Source organism: Phocoena phocoena, chromosome 14 (genome assembly GCF_963924675.1).
Source record: "Phocoena phocoena chromosome 14, mPhoPho1.1, whole genome shotgun sequence".
In the NCBI taxonomy this organism is placed as follows: domain Eukaryota; kingdom Metazoa; phylum Chordata; class Mammalia; order Artiodactyla; family Phocoenidae; genus Phocoena; species Phocoena phocoena.
The window spans coordinates 61,024,705-61,047,107 of NC_089232.1; the positions used below are offsets into that span (position 1 = coordinate 61,024,705).

General features: G+C 40.9%; 1 protein-coding gene across 1 annotated transcript in view; it reads right to left on the reverse strand.

Annotated features, from left to right (window-relative positions):
* The window catches only part of CRIM1 (cysteine rich transmembrane BMP regulator 1), a 206,715-nt gene that overhangs the window by 32,002 nt on the left and 152,310 nt on the right, over positions 1 to 22,403 (reverse strand). Inside the window, exons 8-12 of the mRNA XM_065891147.1 lie at positions 20,240 to 20,368; positions 12,958 to 13,114; positions 9,967 to 10,088; positions 8,646 to 8,855; positions 4,667 to 4,882 (exon numbers count right to left, since the gene is read on the reverse strand). Of these exons, the coding sequence (XP_065747219.1) occupies positions 4,667 to 4,882; positions 8,646 to 8,855; positions 9,967 to 10,088; positions 12,958 to 13,114; positions 20,240 to 20,368 (834 nt within the window). The remainder of the gene's footprint in view (positions 1 to 4,666; positions 4,883 to 8,645; positions 8,856 to 9,966; positions 10,089 to 12,957; positions 13,115 to 20,239; positions 20,369 to 22,403) is intronic.

The window sequence follows — 22,403 nt, forward strand, 5'->3', positions numbered from 1 at the left end:
CACATGCTTCCACATTCTTCCTGCCTTGAATATGAGTGTGTCGCCTGTAGCTATAATACCCTTATCATACCTGTAAGAGAGAGGCCTTGATATCACTAAGACACTAAATCAATGGGGTCAACATCTGTCTCCAAGCTTCTCATAATGTATGGTAAAGAAACCTCTGTTTAAAAACTGTAGCTGGGGGGGCTTCCCTGGTGGCGCAGTGGTTGAGAGTCCGCCTGCCGATGCAGGGGTCACGGGTTCGTGCCCCGGGCCGGGAAGATCCCACATGCCGCAGAGCGGCTGGGCCCGTGAGCCATGGCCGCTGAGCCTGCGCGTCCGGAGCCTGTGCTCCGCAACGGGAGAGGCCGCGACAGTGAGAGGCCCGCGTACCGAAGAAAAAAAAAACAAACTGTAGCTGGGTTTTCTCTCACTTGCAGCCGCATGCAGTCCTAACCAATTAACACCCAAACAGATTTTCAAACTGTATGTAACACTTCAATGTTCAGGCATTCACATTAATGGCTGAAAGATGATGGGAAATGTAAATCATTCCTGAGGACGCACCCACAGAGAAATCATCTGCAAGACTTGTGTGTTTCTGCTACATAAATACAGACCAGAGGGTCTCCAGATCTAGTAACAACTTGAAACACAAAAGAACGTCACCAGAAAACCCAGATATCTCTTTGGGTCTTGCCATTCACTGAACTGACTTGAGAGCGGTAAGCTCAAGCAGAAAGCTGACTGGGATATAACAAAGGAAAGCGTAATACTAGTTAGTGAAGTTTCCTAGTTTAGAAATGTCACAATTGCACTGACAAGAGAGCACTCCCAACCACCTTTGCACTTGAGAGTCTGGAAAACGCCATGACGGTCCCACCCAGCAAACCTCTAAGAGAATCCTGTTTTCTCAAAGGATACAGGGTCAGAAGAATTATCATCCGTTCTCATAGTCAACATCATGAAGTCTGCTCTTTCATATACATATAGCTATCACAGTGATGCAGAAGCTCTAAGTGTCCCATTTTCCTCCCATCTACCTCCTGAATACACCCTACAGCCAGCAAGTTTGATTTCACAAGAAGAGTCTCTTTGAGAAGCGGGGCAATCGCTTTACTTTGGGCTCTGAACCCAAAGTGTGTAACTGTATCTCCTACTGCCAGTCCTGAAGGCAGCAACAGTGAAAGAACAGCCATTGGTTCCATTGTTCCAAATGTGCTTCAGGTCCAATTTTAGGTAAGTTTCCATAGATCACATGCATATGTTGGTAAAATGGGATTACTTTCTCAGGCATCTTTTCTGGATCATCCATGTCCAGGGATAATTTCTTTTTAAGAGATTGACTGATGTTAACTTTTGATTTGGCTGGAAATCAGGGCAACTCACACTAGTCTACACGAGGCTCTGCAAATTGCCACGAGGTTTCTGTGTGTTATGACAGCTTAGCTCTTGCAAGCAACACCCAACCTGGTGTCTGAAAACTTAGAGGAGGAAGCAGGGACGGCAGCGATGGAAGCATGAAATAGTAGCTGAAATGAACATCCTAGAGTCTGGAGGGGACCCCAGGAGACACGGGAATGTGCCGGCAGAGCTGGAGCGAGAGCTGCAGCTGAGATGCAGCGTCTGCAGGTCTTCAGCCCCCAGGGCAAGAGACTTCGGAGCCCTGACTGAAGATATCATTTGGGAATCTTGCCCAGGCTATCTTCCTTCTTTGGGCCTTTCTTTCCATTTTTAGGAAAAAGTGAGACCCCTTCTTTACACTCTGATTCTAAATATTAACTCACTTGTTTTGTTTTTACCAGTTCTTTCACTGGTGTTCATTCATTCTTTTTATTTCTATAACAGAGAAATAAAAGAAGAAAAGAGGGATCTCTCTTCTGTCCTACGCTTCTTTCCAACTTTAAAAAAATCAAAAATGAAAGAGAATTTTAAAAGTGTGAAAAAAGAAAGAAATGCTTTTCTATTCTCTGCCTTTCTCACCTTGGTGAAGTATCATCACCTACAGGGATGCTCAGTCTTTCTTCATGAGCCCACTTCTGTTTCTAGACCTTGCTCTAAACCAGGCCGGAGGAGAGGGGGAGTTAAGAACAGAGGGAATGACAAGGCATCCCAGGAGATACAATCACCATGAGGGATGCAACTCTTCTAGTTGTACATATGTATCATTTTGGGACAACTTTAGGATGCAAGTATCCTAAGGTTAGAGATGGTATTTTTGTAGATGTGAAATACTCCATTTATCAATGCTGCTGTCGAAATTTACTGCAATGTGAAGAAATCAATGCTTTGAATTTTAAGACTTTTTATCGCTGCAACACAACTATGAATGGAAAGTTCAGAAAGATCAATGATGGGGTAGGTGACTGATTTTAAAATACAAGAGCATTCTAGATACAAACTTATTCACAGGTTTAAGTGTAACCTTCAGAATACTGATCTAGGAAACAGAAAGTCCTGACATTTATTACTATTTTTTTTTAATTTATTATTTATTTTTGCTGTGTTGGGTCTTCGTTTCTGTGCGAGGGCTTTCTCTAGTTGTGGCAAGTGGGGGCCACTCTTCATCGCGGTGCGCGGGCCCCTCACTATCGCGGCCTCTCTTGTTGAGGAGCACAGGGTCCAGACGCGCAAGCTCAGTAGTTGTGGCTCACGGGCCTAGCTGCTCCACGGCATGTGGGATCCTCCCAGACCAGGGCTCGAACCCGTGTCCCCTGCATTAGCAGGCAGATTCTCAACCACTGCGCCACCAGGGAAGCCCCAGTCCTGACATTTAAGATGAAGGCCATCACTGAAGTATCTCTCAAGTTATATGTAAAGTAAGGAAGAGTCACCTAGGCATACGTTTATAAAGGAGAAGCCAAAGCCAGGCACACATGGGGTGCTTGTTCCTGTTTCTAGAGGGGAGGTCTCTGCTCTGCTAGAATCGGCAGGGCCTCTGCTCACGCGCACTGGCCTTGAGACCTGGCTCTAAGAAATCAGTCCTCAGCACACACAGGAGTCCCATTTCCAGGGAGCTCTTGTTCTTTGCCTGGGCTGAACCTCTGAGTCCAGTCAGGTGTCCCACCAATAAATTTGGGCCAACCCCCGTATTTGTCCTCAGATTCTCAGACAAGTGGGAACAGAGGTACTTCCCACTTTAGTTAAAGCTTCCTGGGTTACCTGCGCTCTTAATGCTTTCCTTTCCAGGCACTCCTCTCACTCTGTCATGATTTACTTAAAGGTGGAGTACTGGATTGTTCAGCTCTTCTTTTGCATTACTGCTCCACAGGATAGGAGTTGTGGCTGTTCTCATCAACCCCGGGATCCCCATGGCTCAATTCAGGCATTCCATAAGCACTTGTAAAATGAATACATTAAACGGATATAAATTCATGATCCCCACTGAAGAGACCACTCAGAGTAGTTTCCACCAGGAGGATGGGAATAATCATGGTCATATACTAACAGAGAAATATTAGGGTTTGCGTCTAAGTAAAAGAGGGATGATAAAAATATAGGAGGGACTAGGGTATATCCTAACAACATAATACATTTCTTATACTAGAAAAGACGTTGCACTAATTAAGCTTTTCAGATTAACATGGTTGAAAATTAGGCCAAAGATTCTGTACTAAGATGATAATACCTCAGCAGCAGGGTATGATGACAACAGCAAATAATGTTGCTATCCCTACAATTTCCTCTGATGCAATTAAAAAATATCATCAATGTGAACCCAGGAAGAATTCTGGACATCAACTACGCTGGTTACATAATGACAGAACAACAGATTCTAGCTGGCTGACTAGTTAATCCAATGTAAAAAAAGTAATACAAGGGCTTATGTTTTACTGAGCAGAAATACTCTAAGAACATACATTTAGAAGGTAAATGATTACTGATTTAAGTTGAAAAGATAAAAGACTGAGCAACAACAAAACTAGTGTGCTGTCAACTTGGTAATTATACAAATTAAGTCATATATTCTAGTGTTAATTAGAATTGCTGCTTGCGTTGCATAATCAGCAACGTATGTTTAAAAGTCTGACAAAATTTCATTATGTTTGTTTCATGACCATAAATTCACCTGCTAAGCCCAGATTATCTGAGAACTTAAAAAAAAAAGAAAACGATAGTACTCTTTGTACATATGCAGTGCTGGTCACTTAGTACTTCTGGATCTTAACTTAGTCATCACAGATTTGAGAAGGTGGGCGTTATGTATCTTTTAGCGATTCCTCTGTTTAACATTCTCAAAGTATCTTCACCACCCTTACATATTTCAAAGATTTTATTTACATTATTTATCAATAATTGCTCTTCACATTTTGTAAAGACAAAGATGACTTTTCACATTAGCAAAATCATCTGGAATAATCTGGTACAGCAGGACTGTCTCTTGAGTCTGAGATGTAGGGTTAAGAAAAAAGGGTAGAAAGAAACAATTTTTTTTTTTTTTTGCTGTTGTTGTTCAAAGTCACCTCAGGTGCAAGGCATATTGATTGCATAAATATGTGGTTGATAGAAAGGAATGAATTTAGAAAGCTGCCTGCCAGATGTTCCTGCCTGGGTTACTGGTGACTGGGTCTGGCCCACTCCCACGTGGGGCTCAACCCAGCCCACCGGTCCTGCAGAATGACAACACCCAGGCTGCAGGCCCTCCCCACCAGCCCAGTGCAACCCGAGGCGCAGTGCCGGTTACCTGGACACTGTGGGCAACAGGAGTCCTGGGTGCGTGTGGGGTTCTGGCAGAGCAGCGGTGGGCACACCTCTGTCTCACACAGCACCCGCCCGCTGTGGCAGGTGCACTGAGTACAGGTGTCAATGTGCCATGTTTCTCCTTCCACAAAGTACTCTCCCCCAGGGGCATGGCAAATGGAGGGGGTGCTGAGCTCCGGCTTCTGCACCACAAAGTCATCTGGGGAACGACACAAAATCCAAACACAAGAAATTATTCATCTGCAGTCTTACCAGCTTGGGAAGAACCTGGTGCTGTGGGCTTTAAGGGACAAAGAAGATGAAGTGGCTGTTTCCCTCAAGAACACAGGGAAGAAAACATTCCATGCACAGAAATATAAAGCAACACCAGAAGAGCTAGTTTCAGGAAGTGAGGTTCAAGTGGTTCCAGTTTGTCAACAGTAACGAGAGGCTCCAACGAGATAATTAAATCACAGGGGGCTTCCCTGGTGGCACAGTGGTTGAGAGTCCGCCTGCCGATGCAGGGGACACGGGTTTGTGCCCTGGTCCGGGAAGATCCCACATGCCGTGGAGCGGCTGGGCCCGTGAGCCATGGCCACTGAGCCTGCGCTTCTGGAGCCTGTGCTCCGCGACAGGAGAGGCCACAACAGTGAGAGGCCCGCGTACCGCAAAAAAAAAAAAAAAAAAAAAAAAAAAATTACAGGGACTTCTACTGTTGAAGAGAACAGGAGCCTCTTAGGGGACGTCTGTGAATGTAGGATTATCTAGAATAAAGATCTCTCATTTACTGAATGCTTCCTATGGTCCAGTTTCCATGTTAGTGCTTTACATATGTTACTTCATTTACTCCTTATACCAATGTGAATAGGTACTGTTATCCTATTTAACATATAAGGAAACTGAGAACTCAGAGTACTAAGGGCAGACAAGGGATCTGAACCCAAGTCTATGTTTGTTTGGATCATGGATACACCTCCAGATTAAATACAATTGTAAACTGATTTGTGCCCCGTTCACTTCATTATCTCTGGGACCCTGAGTCCTTTCAGGCTTAGAAATAAGTCCTACTGTTGAGCAGGACACACCCCAATCCCGACCAGCTGCCGGCACACTGAGCAGGAATGCTCTTTCAGAATCAACAGTCTGAACCCTCACCTGAGACTAAACATTGGTTTGGCGATATGATCAAGAGAGGTAAACGCCCAGGGGCCAATGATAACTATGAGCTCTTTCCCCAGACGAGAGGCGATTTGGGGCTCTTGGTGAGATGATAGTGATAGAGAGGGAATTTAATGCTGAAAATGTCTGGAGAGGCACTGGGAGCTGCCCTCAAGTTGTGCTGGCGAAATGAGAAGTATGAAGATATTAACCATATTCGTGTCATCCAAATACAACAGGCGTTTCAAGGTGTTGACAGTGTGGAACCCTGCGGAGAAGCCATCTGGAGACACCATGGCGGGCTCACGCTTGGAGATCAGTGGAATTTGGGCCTCAGAAGAACTACCCTGTTTGTGCAGAGATACTCAGAGCTGACGTCTCCTAAGAACTCACGGGCTGTGACTTTCAAAGCAGTGGTCAGCCTGAGATGTAGCAATACTGATGAGATACAGTGGTGTGGGCCCAGCTCCAGCTAAGAAGGCATTGTATAACTTTTAATACAGCTTTATCTCAAGGGAGCTAGTAAAGACTGGAACTTTGACCAAGTGGACACATCACAGAAAACTGACATCAGCCAACGCTTACATTCATAACCAACTGGGCCAAACTTTCTAGTATATGAGGAAAGTAGAAAGGAAGATAATTAGAATGAAAATTGAGCTGCAATGAGATAAAAGTGCATTTCTCACCGTTTATAGAAAAAGAAAAAATAGTTCCAAAGACTATTAGTAAACTACTGTTGGAAAAAGTCTCCCTTTTGAAAGGACTTGGAGAGGATCGACAGTTGCTGCCCTTTTAAATGCTGCCATGTAAGGAAATGGTCAGAAGAAAAACGATGTGTGTTTGCAGGTGTCTTACTCTGTGAATTCCTTTGCTATATATATATCCATGTGCCTCAAGGCAAAACATGAGTGACCAGATAGATGGAGGTGATAGAAAAACTGAAAGGTAGAGGGTAAGAAAAGGAAAAAAAAATCTGAGAAACAGTATCATTTGGTGAAACTTCTGTCAGAAGAGTTCAGAGGCTGCTCACTTATCTCAGAAGGAAAAACAGCTGATCCTTGAATAGAAGGCAGGAGAAAATATTCTTTGAAGTAGGAGTCCACAATTGCAACAATGCTTGGTCTCTATTCAGAAAGATCCATGTGGCAACTCACTAAAGACATTTGGAAAAAAACATACCTACACATCCATATATATCAATACCTGTATGTTTTTATATGTCTATATCTACATAGTCACACACCCACAATAATACATCAATAATTTTGTGTGTGTTTAAGAACTTTCCGTATCTCTGTAATAGAGAAAACTAGATTTGGTTTCACTGACTTTCAGTGCTTAAGTCAATCATCTATTCTTAGTAATATCTTTGCATTTCCACTGGTTGGAGTTCTTCACTGAGTACATCGTTTAGCAAAGACCCAGATGCAGGCCACACTCTGCACACTCATGCCTATAATTAAAGTATGGGGTCTTCATTGGAACATATGATTTTTCCTTCCCCAAAGAGTCAACAAAGAGTTCTGTCTCATTAAATTGTTCATTTATCTTCTGTTTCAGTGGGCACTAGTGGTTTTTCATATTTAACTAGCAAAACATGCGAATAAGGAAGCAGTTTTGATATAGAGCACATCTGGCTTAACTATGCGAAACAAAACAACACTTTGTCATCTGGTCCCCTATAGGGGTATGGGGGCTGCCTGTCACTTTAATACCTTAGTTACTGAGGTGTGTATAATGTCAGGGCTAAAAAGGACTTCCAGTGCCTCTCTGCCAACCCCCTCCCTGGCAGGCAAAGCAGGTGAAGACTGAGGTGCCAGCATGCGGTACCTCCCTCCCAGGCCGGGCCTGCCTTGCTGCAAAAGGCCCAGGCCTCATGTTCCTGACTGCACCCGTTGTACAGGTGGAGGGAGATACAGAACCAAGACTGACCGGGGAAATACAATCCCTACCCCCAAACCGGACAGTACATTTCAACTTTAAAAGAAATCCGATGCAAGAATCAGGAGACTTCATGTCTCCCTGCCCCTCTAGCTGACACGCTATTTTACTTTGGGTAAGAAAACTAATCTCTCTGTGTCTGTTTTCCAAACAAAAACTGCCTAAGCGTATTTTTCCCTAGTTCAGTGGCCTCCACTCGGTGGAAGAAATAATAACTATGAAACCATGCTGAGCTCTTTGGATCAAAGGCACTAGATGAGGTATTATGGTAATAATTACTGTTATGGACAACCATAATTTGGACCTCTATGGATTATAAATCTGTTATGTTCTTCTACTAACTATCTTGATTACCATTATTATGACTGTAAATGTTTTGGATGTGTGGTCACTCTAAACATCTCCATTTGGCAAGACTACCACATATCCATTAATTTAAAAAAAAGCAATATCCACAGACTTCAGTAATTCTCTCCCTCTCGAATATTACTTTATAAATAAGAAGCTTTCATGGAATAAAATTAACAACAACCCCCTCCAATTAACTAAGACATTCAGCCTTAATACACTATCCGTAAGATGGAGAGCTGGAGCTTTAAGTACATAAGCCCACAAACCTGTACACAAATGTAGTTCAAAGACCAATGTAATTGAGTAAACCTTCAAAAATAAGGAGAGTGGTTTTAGAGCTTTAGAATAATTCTCTGGTTTTTGGCTAATCATTTATAGCACCTGGCTGACACTCGTGGCTATTGCTGACAAAAACCAGAGAGCTGAAATACGTTCCAGGGGTCGTCCCCTGCACTTCCCCTGGAATTACAGATGTGATGAGGCAAAAGTCATTTGCTTAGGGAGCACACGAGATGGCGGCCAGCTTTTACCTGAACATGACGGGCAGCACTGTCCCGGATGAATGGTGGGGTTGCCACAGGCAGGCACCGGGCAGGTGATCAGAGCACACATTTCCCGTCCACTGTGACAGTAGCATTCCCGGCACCCATCATGCCAGCTTTCCTCATTTTTATGATGATGACCATCCATGGACAGACATGTGCCTGACAGGACGGGTGGCCCGGCTGCAGCAGGGACCTCTGGACAGACAGAAGGCAGCCTGGTAAAGAAGGAGCCACTGCACAGGAGAAACAGCCTGTAGTTCCTTACAGGTAATGCTACCCAGCCACCAAAAATCCTGTCTACACAGCACAGCTTGTGACACAGGAAAGGATCATGAAAAGAATTTAAGTTAATATGCTCTCAATTTTGAAAAAAGAAAAAAGGGAGTAAAAAACCCTGCAAATACATTTCTCTGCTATTGGTATTTTTTTTCCTCCCTTCACTCTACATTCTCATATTCTACACAGTAAACAAGCACTGACTGATTTCAGCGTGAATGTTACACATATGTTTAATACATGCAGAATAATCACTCTAGAAATCATTCAGTGGGGCAATCCTGGGCCGCTAGTAACTAACAGGTTTTCGTTCTGCAGAACAATTGAAGCAGTGACTAGATTTTTGTTTACTCTGACCCCCTAAAAACACTCTTAAGGTGGTAACTGAACAACTCTGAAAAAACACAGAACAAACTTTAGGGGTCTTTTACTGCTTCATCTGTGGCTCATGTGGACAACTAAAACCAGCTGGGGTGGGCAGTGGCGCTGGAGCTGGGGTAAGGGCTCACACAGCTTCAGGAACATCCCTTGCGGGGGAAGTCCTGCAAAAGGTACTCCCAGGACTCACACCTATACACAACTATAGGCTGGCATGTGGTTATTCAGCAAAAGTCGACATTCTCAGGGAAAACTGTGTTACCAAGAAAATACACAAGCAGACTGTTTAGCTTCACCCACCCTCAAAGGGCTGTGAAAAGGGACCTTTGCTGTATCAATCGTCTCGATCCACTGCTGGACAGAGGGAGACTCTTATGGAGGTCAAGATAAAGATGCTTTAGGCTAACGTTCCTGAGACAAGCAAAACTGAAGAGCTAAGAAGTGATTAATTTGGTCAACGTGGGGCCCGTTCCTTTAAATTCTATTCTGAGCTCTTATTCCATTGAGATGAAAGGACAAGGGATGGTCCTCTAGAGAGTGACAGTGGTGTCAGAGTGGACAGCAATCACTGAAATTATTTCATTGACTTCCGTTCTTGGTTTCTGTGCCTCTGATTGCTCTGAGCGGGGAAGGGTTATGCGTTGGGACTTACCTCTGCACTTGCAGATAAGACAGCCACGACTGTCCTGCTGGAAACCCAAGGGGCAGATCTTACTGCACGGGAGCTCTGGGCATTTCTTACAGCGACAGATGTCACAGCCATGCTTATTCTTCCTGGGTAATTAAAATTTTGTCAGAGGTTAGAAAATCCAAAAGTCTCAAGTGATGCCCAAGTGCTTAGACCAAGGGTCACTGAAGTGATATTCTCAGTAAGCAGAATGACTTGAACTTCTGCTCTCAAAACTCCCTGGAGTGATGCGTAATTAGCTCCCTGTGGCCATGACCACCACCCACCCATGGCCAATGGTTAGAACTGTCCAAGCGCTTAGGTGCTCTAGGACGTGACTGTCAGAATCCCGATGACGTGACTGTTGATTTAATTGGGAAAAGTGGTACCAACAGTACAAAAAGATGAATGTGCAGCTCCAGGAAGAGGAAGGTGAAGGATATATTGCTGGTCAATGTTGGAGGCCAGCGTTAGGGCAGAAGTCCTTCTTCTGTCAGAACCACAGGCTTCCTCAGACGACCACATTCTCTTGAGAAATTTCAGATGCTACTAAACATTTTACTGAGATATCTACAGAATTTTTTAGCAGATGGAAGAACTTAAGGATCCATAGACCTGGGAATGCTACGTAATGTTGTAGCATGTTGTACATGTAGATATCTTGTATATGTTGATGAAGAACAAAATGTTTAAGAAGTCCTGCAGTCAATGTCCAGTAATTACCTCATTAGTCAGAAAAGAATACCAACTGAAAAATGCTCCACCTGTGGGGCATGACTGAAGCACGGAGGATAAAAGGAAATGGCTGGATGAACTTTTTTTTTCCCTTTAATAAGCTACAGTGCCTAAATTTTGTGTTGAGCAGAAAGATGATATTAAATAAATGTTTATTAAAAGATCACCATAGTTTAAGTCGACAAAAAAATTCTTAGCAACAATTCCTTATTTTCTCTAAAAGGAGAATGACCCTGTGTATTACAAAAGGTGCTAACCTGCCCTCCTGTGTCTTCTGTCCACTACCTGCAGCTACTGTCTTAGGCTCAACATCTCCTCTACAAGCTTTGCCCTAGTTGGGCTTCCTGGGCAGCAGAGAAGGCAGAGTTAAGTCTATTAATCCTTAGGTTTCATCCCAAGGAGCCCTAAGTGGCAACAGTGGTGTTCAACTAAAAAAATAAACCCTGTTCTTTCTCATCTTGGACAAATTAAGGGGGCTCTAAAAGAAGATGGCCCCCGGGCTTCCCTGGTGGCGCAGTGGTTGGGAGTCCGCCTGCCGATGCAGGGGACATGGGTTTGTGCCCCGGTCCGGGAGGATCCCACAGGCCGCGGGGCGGCTGGGCCCGTGAGCCATGGCCGCTGAGCCTGCACGTCCGGAGCCTGTGCTCCGCAACGGGAGAGGCCACAACAGTGAGAGGCCTGCATACCACAAAAAAAAAAAAAAAAAAAAAAAAAGATGGCCCCATGAGAAATCCTTGGTATATAACTGTCCAAGTGATAAACTACAATCTGCTAAGTGAAATGAGAACTGAACACTAGGGTCTACGTATTTATATCAATATAATGAAAACAGTGAATTAAATGAATGCTTCACACTCCTGTCATAGACTGTGCCATTTCCAAGCCCTAACAGGACTTTAACAGATTTGTTTGTTAACTCATTTATTCACTTACCCGTTCCTTCTTCCTTCTCCCATTCCCTTCTCTATATTTCTCCCTCAGAGGCTGTCCTTGAAACATGTGCTAGCCAATGCAGTATTCGTTTGCCTACAAGAGTCAACTTGGTCCTTCTTGAATGTGTTTACTGACAGGAATACCAACTGGAATCTATAATCCTCTAAGAGTTTTCTCTCCAAGGTGAAGTTTGGATGAATGCAGCCTTGGTTCTGAACTATCATAACACTGCAGCCAAGTGGTTGTAGGTACTATTATGATAATAATACTTTATTCTACATCAGCAGGTAAGCTAAGAAATAGCTCTACTTTTATTAATATCATATTCATATTTTAGGATTAAGAACAATGATGATTTATTAGTTTACTTGGGGAATTTTAAAGAATAATGTTCCCAAGCTAATTATCCAATTAAAATTAGAATTAAGGTTCCCCTCTCCCTGCTAAACTAGAGTTTCTAAGAGGAAGAATAAAAACAATGCCTTTAAGACGCTGGGCAAGAGGTGATGGCTCTAAATCCCTTATAATTACTAGCACTATATAAACATATCAAATGGAAAAGGCAGAGAGACTAAACTGGAAGGAATCAAGGCAGGAATGACAAAGCAAAATTCTGAAAGGTTATTTTTAAGGAACCAACTTGATACAAAGACAGAAGTGGATTCTAAGACAGACACAAAAGTAACAAATGTGAAATGTCTATTTTCCCCCTAGAATAATCTGAATTCTCATGGGATTTGATTCAATAAAGAATATTTAAAAATACAAGTCATAGTTCTCATCACCAAGGAAATTCATAAGATCTACTGCTATTTTAAAGAATACTATAAACGTAGACAAGCATCAAGGTAGGACAGGGAGGCATGGCAGGTAAGGATGTTCCATATTGCAAATCAGTAGCTGTCAATTCATCTTAAAATATACATTAAATACATTATCACAAAACAGTTGCTGCGACAGTGGTGCATAGTTGAAGCGCTTACAACACTGGAACCTCATGACAGTTCCATTCCCTTTGGCAGTGTCCAAAGGCCCTTGCTATGAGGAAATCTCACCTAACAGGCCCAAAGTGTCATAACAAGGCTCTAGCCCATCTTCAAAAAAGAGTAAAACTTGATTCTTATCTTTGGAGATACGGCCTTTCCCTGCTTTCTGATTCCTCTAGCAAAACAAGCATAGATATTCTGGATTCAGTACATTGCCGATTCATTCAGAAACACACACAAAACAGCCAACAAAAAAGGCAAGAGACATTTCGTCAAGTTATAGATAATTAAGAATACATCTTCTGAATTAAGAAATACGTACAGATATCCAAATGGACAATACTTTTCACAGATTATGAGTCTGCACTTCTTGGGGCGTGGGCGGCACTGACAGAGCTCACAGTTGTGGGCATCGGTTAGGAAGCCGAAGGGGCAGTCCAAGGTGCAGCCTCGTTTGAGGCCCGTGCAAAGTTCCTCCCCTGTGAAGACACATGGACAGCACATTTCTTCCAAAGATGAAAGGAACAGAACATGTGACACTTCAGTGCCTTCCCCTAATCTTCCAATCTTCCACCGATGTAAATTTCTCAGCTCTACCACGGCATCAGCAATGGTTAAAAATTATAGATTGTGCTACTTCATGGCTATCAGAACGTAACTTCATGTTTTGGTACTAATATACACAACAAAGTCCAACGCTGAAAAACAGATTTCTGATCAAACCACTGATTACCATTTACTATTCAAAATGTGAGAAGTGGAAACTTACATCCCAAATTTCATTATGTATTTTTGCTCCTACTGCATGCCCATGAGAAACACATTCTTAAAGGTTCACACACGTTTACCCTTATGAGTTTTAGATGTTACCATATAATACTGCATACCATATTCAGCATAAAGCATTGCTTACCCTTTCTTTAAAAGGTATATCTCTAATAATATAATACAAAGTGAAATAATCAGTGTTCCAATTAGATATTTTTTTCCCTACCGCTGACAAATATCCAGGTATTTAGATACACTTAGTTAACTGACAAAAAAAAAAAAAATGTATGTGCCAAAGACATGCCTAGATTAATGTTTAACTATCCATTATTTAAAATGTTCAAACTCTTCCCTGTTAGCAGAATCTGGAGTGATGTTTAACTGTCCTCTGTTAGTCAGTTATAACTTATTATTGTAGAAGGGAAAAAAAGGAACAAAGAAATGGTGGCTGGCACAAGAAACTTCTATTAGCTTAATGGAAGCCTTGTAAATAAATTTTAAAAGGTGTGATGTAGGGCTTACTAGAGCAATATAGGCAACAAAAATGTTAAGGTAAATAAGAAAAGCATGCTTGGTGATGTAACTAAAGCAAATTGAGACGTCTGAATTAAATGCAGAATTTGAAAGATAATCAAATTTAAAGAAGTAGACCTGATGATGGCAAAAGTATGGCAATGTTTGATTATAGTTCTGCATGGACTGGTACAGTGGGAAGCTGAGACTACTTTTGTTGAAATAATAAATAAATTTTATGTGTATATCCTTTAAGCATAAATATTGTAAATAATGCACAAGTTACTGGGAAAAACAGAACACATCTGTCCCTTCCACACACAAATCTTATAACCTAAAATTAAACCTTAACTACAATTAATAGGTGAAATGGGTTCATATTTTACATAAATATTTTAAGATAGCATCTCTTGTGAATCTTAGCTGGCAATACTTGCATATTTAATTTGCTATCTTTTAAAAAGGATAATGTGATTTAAAGTACAATTTTCTACTTTGTCATCACCATAAACCTTTCGTTACACATATTTAATATAACCTCGTGGGTCTGTATCATATTGTGAAGCAACTGATTACTAATTTGCATCCTTGAAAGTGAAATTCTAAATGGCTCATTTAAAAGTTTGTAATTATATGACTTGAAAGGTCATCATTTTTCATCTCTTTCCCATTATTAAGGGAATGACGAAGGAGGGAGAAGACTGTCATAGCCACATTTCTTTCTCTGACACCAAGATCTAAGTTGTGAATCCATTTTTCTATTGCAAAAATTTTAAGTCTTGAAACCAAGTAGATTATGTTGAGAAACAGATGAACTAACGACACTGTGAGCACATCCCTGGGGATTAAATTTCTTGAAACTCTGAGTCTGAGCACCTTTGTGCCTTTATTTCTCTGGTCCTGTAAAAAAGGAGTTTTTCTATAATTTTTAATCTAGAATGGGCTTCATCCTTAATGAAAGCTGTTGCATCACTAAGTTTAAAAAATTTGATATAAACTAAGTTTGTCTTTACCTCTGCTTTGCAGTGGAAGGGAATTTCAAGCAAAGGCTGCTGTGTGTGAACAAAAATACAGGACGTTCATAGACTTCGGACTGGCTGTGACATATTGGGCAGGTTGCCACAATGCTGCCCTGGCTTGGGACTGCTCACTGCCCTGCTATCTCGTTTCTCCTCCCCAGCAGAAGGGAGCTCTAGGGCAGGGACCTATTTTCTTTATTTACACAGTCCAGGTGCTATCATGGTGCTCAGCATGGAGTGAGTGCTCAATAAATACTTGCTGAATGAATGAACCAATCAAGATTCTTGCTATTTACTCCTCTACCCTCATCAAGACTGCCACATTAACAGAAAAATAATGGGATGAAAAAACTTACTGTTAGTACTGAAAAATTTCAAAATACTGGCACTTGCTAAACATCTCCAAATACCACCTTCTAGCTTAAAAATAGAGAATATTAAAGATTTCAAGGTATTCCTAGATCCATGTATCAATTATGGATTTTTCTTCAGACAAGTATAATGTCAAGGCAAACATTTACATAAAGAGCAGAACAGATAGATTAGAAACATCTTATTCATAGATGGGTGGGAGTTTTTAAGTTTGTTTGAAAAGTTTTAGTACATCACTGGAGGCAACCACAGAAAGAATGGTGGCTTTACGTTCATAATTTTTCAACATTATGACTTTGTTGTGATCTAAGAATGCTTTCTAATCCAGAGGGGAAAATTACCATTGAAGAGAAAGTGATAAATAATGGCAAAATACAGAGCCTGTGCATTATGGCTGGTCGATAGCAGCTATGCAGTAAACTCTCTGTTTATTCGGGAGGAAAAAAAGATGTTTTTGCTCCCAGGGCCAAAATGTGGCCCAACTGTGGGGAGCATCATTTGTACTTTGCTGTAGTTGAACACCATGGAGCCTGCAAACAGAACACAGTGTACTGGTGCCCCTAGAGTTGTGTTGTGCTTCTCTGCTGCAGGACTTCACACTCTTGGGTTCTGGCAATTCTCAGCAACATGCAAGCAGGTAAGGATACCATGAATAAAGTTCCTGAGACTGTTAAATAAAGAAGTGCAAGACTGCAAATGGTGGTCCCAATCTTGACCTTGATAAGTGTTTGTTCAGAGTAACAATGAAATGAAAACAGGAGCCTGCCTCCTTGTATATGATGCTGCGACCTTCTTTAGATGCTTGATTCAGATATATGTTTCATGAAAATTATGAAAGGTTTTTTCTCCCTGCTACCATTAATTTTCTATGTCTGCACTGGTTTCTAGTTAAAAGCACTATTAATCCCTAGAATTACAGATTGTTAAAACTGGAAGAGCAGTTACAAATAATCTGATGAAATCCACTTGATTTAAAAATGTAGATGATAAGATGCTAAAAAAGGTGGATGCCATTTAATTCACATAGATGTCATTTACTACATATCGTACCTATAGTAAGCTGAAATGTATTATGTATGTTTGACAGCAAACATTTTGGTTAAAAAGGAATGCTACTAACAGCTTGTAACAATGAAGTGTTAGATTTTTAGTAGCTTATCTAAATGATTTTAGTTTTAACTTTTGTTGCTATCATACATTCTTAAGCATTTTCTACCATGTTTCTTTTCTTTATTCTAAGTATGTCTTTGAATAAAGTTTAAATTCTCTATATGCCCCTGATGCATTACTTTGCTTAGCAGTGTTATAAGAAATGTTATTTGTTACAGGTTAAAAAAGAAAAGCTACAGTATGTTCAAATAAAAGAATCCTGTCATATACCTTCCATGTTCTTTTGAAGGACGTGTTCCTACTGGGTTTTGATTTCAACCTTCAAGTGACTTTCTATAATATGCTTGATTATATTGCAATAGCATTACAACATATTAGCATATTACCAATACATTACCAAGATTAGTCAGGGATAAGGTCCATTTTTAACTTTTTTGTACCCCTAGTTTTTGGTGTATAGTAGGCACTCAATAAATGCTAGATGAATGAAAGAAGGAATGAATGAGCAGACAACAGGCCAGTAACAGGGGAGAAATATTTATTTGGCATTGGTCTCATTTTAAGAAAGAAATATTGATGCCAGTGGTCTATATATACGTCTAACCCCTAACGGATAACTTGGGTATAAATGGTTAGGGCCATTGCATGTGAAACAGGCTTTGGTGGGATGCAGAAAAATAACATAAAGGAGAGATTTAGACAAAATCCATACTTATCACGTAGCTGCAATGGGAAAAAGAATATACTTAGCTATCCTTCAGTACCAGGGACTTCCTTTTTTCTAAAGCTAGGTGAAAGAGAGTGAGAATATTTGAGGGTTAAAATTAAAAGGCAAAAGGAAAGTTCTTTGTGTGCGTGTCCTCAGAGGACAGGAAGAACTGGAGGCAGGTTGGTGTCGGAACAAAGGAGGGAAACTGGGGGCTTTCCACATCAGCTAGCTCTAGCTGACTCAGAAATGCATGTTATAAAACAGCTATCGTGTCAACAATTACCATATGTCGGGTAGTAAAGCTAGCTTTGCATTCACTAATTAGTCCTCAAAACAACCCATTACTTTGGTATTATTACCTGCCCTTTACAGATGAGGACACAGAGGCTCTAGGAAATAAAGCAACTTGCCCTGATCACCCAGATACAAGTCAGTATGATGCCAGAGTCTGGGAGGAGAGCTGGGTACATACAGTCACAAGAATCTGACAACCGAGGATGTGGCAGTTTGATTTAATTTGACTCACCGCCCAAAGGTGTCAAATAATCAGGACTGCTAATGGGAGGGGATGAGAGCAGAATGCTCTATGGCTCTGTCATATAGTTTCCCTGTACCTTTGTGTATGATATAGACAAAATGACAAATTCCAGCTGACATAAAATGCAATGGTCTCCTGTACATATTTCCTCCTATGTGTTAATGAAATGGAGGTGCAAAGCAGGCAGTATGCAGGATGTTCCTTTTACAAAGCCAGAAAGCAACACTAACACAAAGACAGGCAGAGCAGAATTTTCCTGATAAGTCTCAATTTGCAAAAAGCCAGTCATATGCTTCTGACTTGCTTCAATGACAACTGAGGGAAATTGCTTCTTTGGATTTAACTTCAAAGGGCTCATTGTGAATCAGCAGGGGTCTTATGTAGGTGTGCCCATGTGGCCAAAAGTTCATAATAACAAAGCCCAGGTGAAGATGGTAGGCAGGGTGATTAGGTACAATGAAATCTATATTTTTAGACTTCAAAAAGTTCAGGGAAAAAAAATTAGGTATGCTCCCGTGATCAGAAAGGATGTACAGCTCAAGAGATATGAGAAGGATTAAAATATAAACTCTTTGTGATACAATCACCAATTATCTTGGTGTCAAAAAATCAAAGTTGACCATTTAAGCCAACAAATATGGCTGCCAAAGCAGCTCCCTAGTAAACTTGGCTTTCCAAAGGGAGGTAAAAAAGGCAGACAGGTGTATAACAGGGACTGGTCCTCCTCTGAACAGAAACAAGTGTAGGAAGGCAGACAGTCCCCGATGGGTGGAGGCTCATGGGAAATTTAAAGGTGTAAACAACCATCATCACAACAACAGTTTGATAACCTCCGTTTCAGCACCAAGTCCATCCCACAGACACTGTGATGGTAACAAGTAACTGAGAAAATCGAATTATGCAACTCCTACTTAGTATCTGTCTTCACCGAAAATATTCTTACAAAAGAAAGCATTGAATGATTAAGGTGAGGAGGAATACAGAGCCCAAGAAAACTGATAAATCAGAAAGTGATCATCTCTCTACATTAAGTAATTCTAACTCTCTGAGTCCAGGGTAATTATACCCAGAGGCTCATGGAGAACCTGCTGATTACAGAAGCACTGTCCATATTTGGAGACATCAGAGGGAATGGAAAGAGATTTCAGAAAACTAAAAGAGGCCAAATGTCATTTCCAAAGGGACAAAGGATTCTAGCACTACAGGAACTAAGCCTGACATTCACAACTGAAAATCCTGCAGAAGGAATGGTTAAACACGGGATATGCGACATTTAGGAAAGAAAGCAATGAATACCAGGAGCCAGTATAGGTTCATGAAAAACAACCCATACCCTACTAACTGCGTTTTAGGTTTAAAGTAGGGTTTCTAGCAAAGGAATGTTGTAAATAGAATGTATTTTGATTTCGGATAAGATACAGATCAAGAGTTTCAAGATTTCCTTGTGGAGATGGAGCTGATATGTCGTCAGCTGAATAACTCCATAGAAGAAGTGAGGATTACGTTCAGTCATTTTGCAGGAAGGCCTTCAGTGCTAACAGGGCTCTCTCCTTGGTTCTATACAACTTAATTTATTTTAGTGCAATGATTTAGATGAGGACATGTAAGTTATGCTTATTTGATATAAGCTGGGAGGCATAGATAAAGTATGAGGTCACATCATCAAGATTCAAAAATATCCCAACTAGTTGGTAAACGGTTGAAAACTCTCAGGGTAATTTCTGGTTAAATTTGGCCCTGCATTTATATCATTAAAAAAAAAAATCAAACGCTCAAATACAGAACAAATGAGAATCACCTATGTGCAGCTGATGTAAAAAGTACCAACTGGTTCTAGTTGCTTATAACCTCAGTGTTAGCCAACAGTGTATAATCCAAAGAGCAAATGCTCACTTAGACCACATAATAGCACTACAGTGATCAGACCAAATTCTGCAATACTCTGTTTGTTTCTAGGCCACACATTTACAAAAGGACCAAGAAAGTTCTAGAAACTATGTCACCTGGGGAATGACTAAAGATGTTTATTCTGGTAGAAGAATTAGAGGAATTCAAAATCGTTTTAAACATGAAGGGCAATTTTTTTTTCCAGTAAGAAATGCAATATACTCTATCACATTTCAGAGATCATGGCCTGGCGACATGATTGGAATCTACGTGGAAGAGAGCTGGGATCGAGAAAGCGGAGCACATTCTAAAGACTATGGCTGCCACACATGGAATGTGACACCTCTGTGTGAGTGACCTCCTTGTCACTGATGACCCCGGCAAGGGCAGTACTGAGAGCTCCCTGGGTGTTTGGAAACATGTGCTCCAGAGTTCCCAGGGCTTCACCCATGATGCAGCCAGACATCAAGGAGTATCTGAACATAATGAAATGAGGGCAAAAACCGGAATAAAGGAGCAGCTCTTTTTCTCCAAACGACCATGTGTTTATGTTAAATACACTTTTTTTCCCCTTCTTTCAGGTTGCTAAGGGAATGTCATGAATAGGAATGAAAGAAAAGATATTCAATCACACAATATGCTTTGACAATATTAGGCTCTGAAAAAACACAGTCTTCCGTGTACTCACTGTTTTTGCACTGACAAGTTCGACAACCACTGTGATCAAGTTTGAAACCATAAATGCAGTCCTTCTCTGTCAGGGTGCAGTTTGATGATTCTCCACACGCAGGTGGATCAATTGTGATGTAGGTTGGTTCTAATAATAAAGAGAGAAAAAAAAAATCAATGAAACATGATTACCTCTTAGATGCTATTCAATCTTTGAAATCCCACACTATGGTAAGTCACAGGAAAAAACCTAATCAGTAATCTTCATCAAATCCTAGACTTTTATACTTTCATAATGTTGTTAACCTCTGAAAAAGAAATAGTTTTATTTAAATTTTTGAAAACCCGGATGCTCTATTTCTTTACATTTGAGCAATTTATGCATTTTTGGGTACCCTCACCACTATAGAAGCAGACAAGAAAGGTTAAAATGAATTTAAATCGTTATTCTTCTTTCCTCCTGATGTTTTCTGAGTTTATTTTTTATAACAATCAGGAAACAGCTTCCAGCTGTCAATTATCTCACTCTCCATTTTGCAATACTTCTGAAATCTATTAGCGCCTTTTCAAGTTAATAAATCAGAGATGTTTCTGAGACTTTAAAACATCTGAATTTCTTTGACCTTTTATGTGACACTCTCAATTATTACAGATGACATGACAGATCACATCATCTATAGGAGTTTATACTCAGGGCTTTAGGAAGTGGGGGAGAGAGACACAAGCATTCAGGAGGAAGAGAGAGCAGCCACCCTGAGATGAGATGCACAGAAGAAACCAAGGCCAGAGGTGATTTTGACCTTCACTGCCATGTTAATAATGAAGAATTGTTCTGGCCTAAAGATTCCTGTTACTAAACAGTAATCACACACTTACGTAAAGTGTATTATGCGTCTATATAATATCTGAAGTGCTCTTCATAAACGCCTTCAAGTTTTGGATCACAATCGGAAAGAGATGGGTGCTGTCATTATCCCTATTTTAAGGATGAGGAAATCCAGCATACTGACTTGTCCAGGGTCACAGGGTTAGTAAGTGGTGGACCCCAGATTCAAACCAGGTGTTCTGGCTCTAGGGTCACACTCTCAGCTTCTGTGCAATACAAAGCGCATTGTAATGGTACCTGTTTTGCAGTGATTGATAAGGGACAGTTTATACAATGTCAGACTGTGGAGAGAGTGTTGTCAAAGGGAACAAGGACACTGACGTATTTACGTAGCCTCTTTTCAACCCAAAGATACTATGAACTTCTTCAGAGTAAGCTGGTTCTCACAATATCTTTGTGAAGTGCTAAGTACAGAATGTCTCTACCTATGTTTTCACAAATGGAAAACATGAGGTGCAGAGAGGGTAAGTGGCTTATCTAAGTTTACATAGCAACCCAGTAGCAGGCTGGGAACAGAACAGAACAGAGGTGCCTGACCTCCTGTCCAACACTCTATCCATTAGTCCACACTGTCTTCTCAAGTTTCACCTCCCATTACCATGGAAGAGAGACCAAAAATAAGTGTTTTAGGTGCCACTGATAAGATCAAGAGTTCTACATTTTTATCCACCTGCTAAAAGAGGCCAGTGATTCAACTCTTCACAGGTAGTGAGCAACTAGGACTTATTCAAGAGATGCTTTCATCAGCATTCTCCCAGTGAAAGTATGTATGAAGACAGTGTAGCACATTCTCTATTTTTATTACAGCACAGTTGGCAGAACATCTCCCTGAAATTTTTATCTAAGATTTCCACTGCTGTGAAATTTCTAATTTCCTTCAACGACTAAAGTATCCTTTCTGACAGGTAACTGTAAACATCAAAAAGTGGTTTAGTTTTAGTCAAGTTTTAAGACTTGGTGAATTAAATATAGTAGTGCTGCTTTCCTCCATTCTCTTAAAATTTACTGTAAATATCAGTGGTTTTTAAACCTACAGTCTTTCCTTTATCACTACTCTTGTTACACATCCAAGATAATAATTCTGTTTCAGCCTTTAGCCATAAGACTGTGGAGGTTTCATCAAAATTATTCTAACCACAAATATAAGATAGAGCAGGGGACCTGGCTCATGTCTCAGTAAACCATATCACAGATGATCCCATCGAAGGAGGAGTTAGGTCTACATTCCAGAGAGTTAATAGCAAGGATCAGGGAAGGATTCTAAACTCTTTGTCCAGTGCTTTAGTGCATGGCTTAC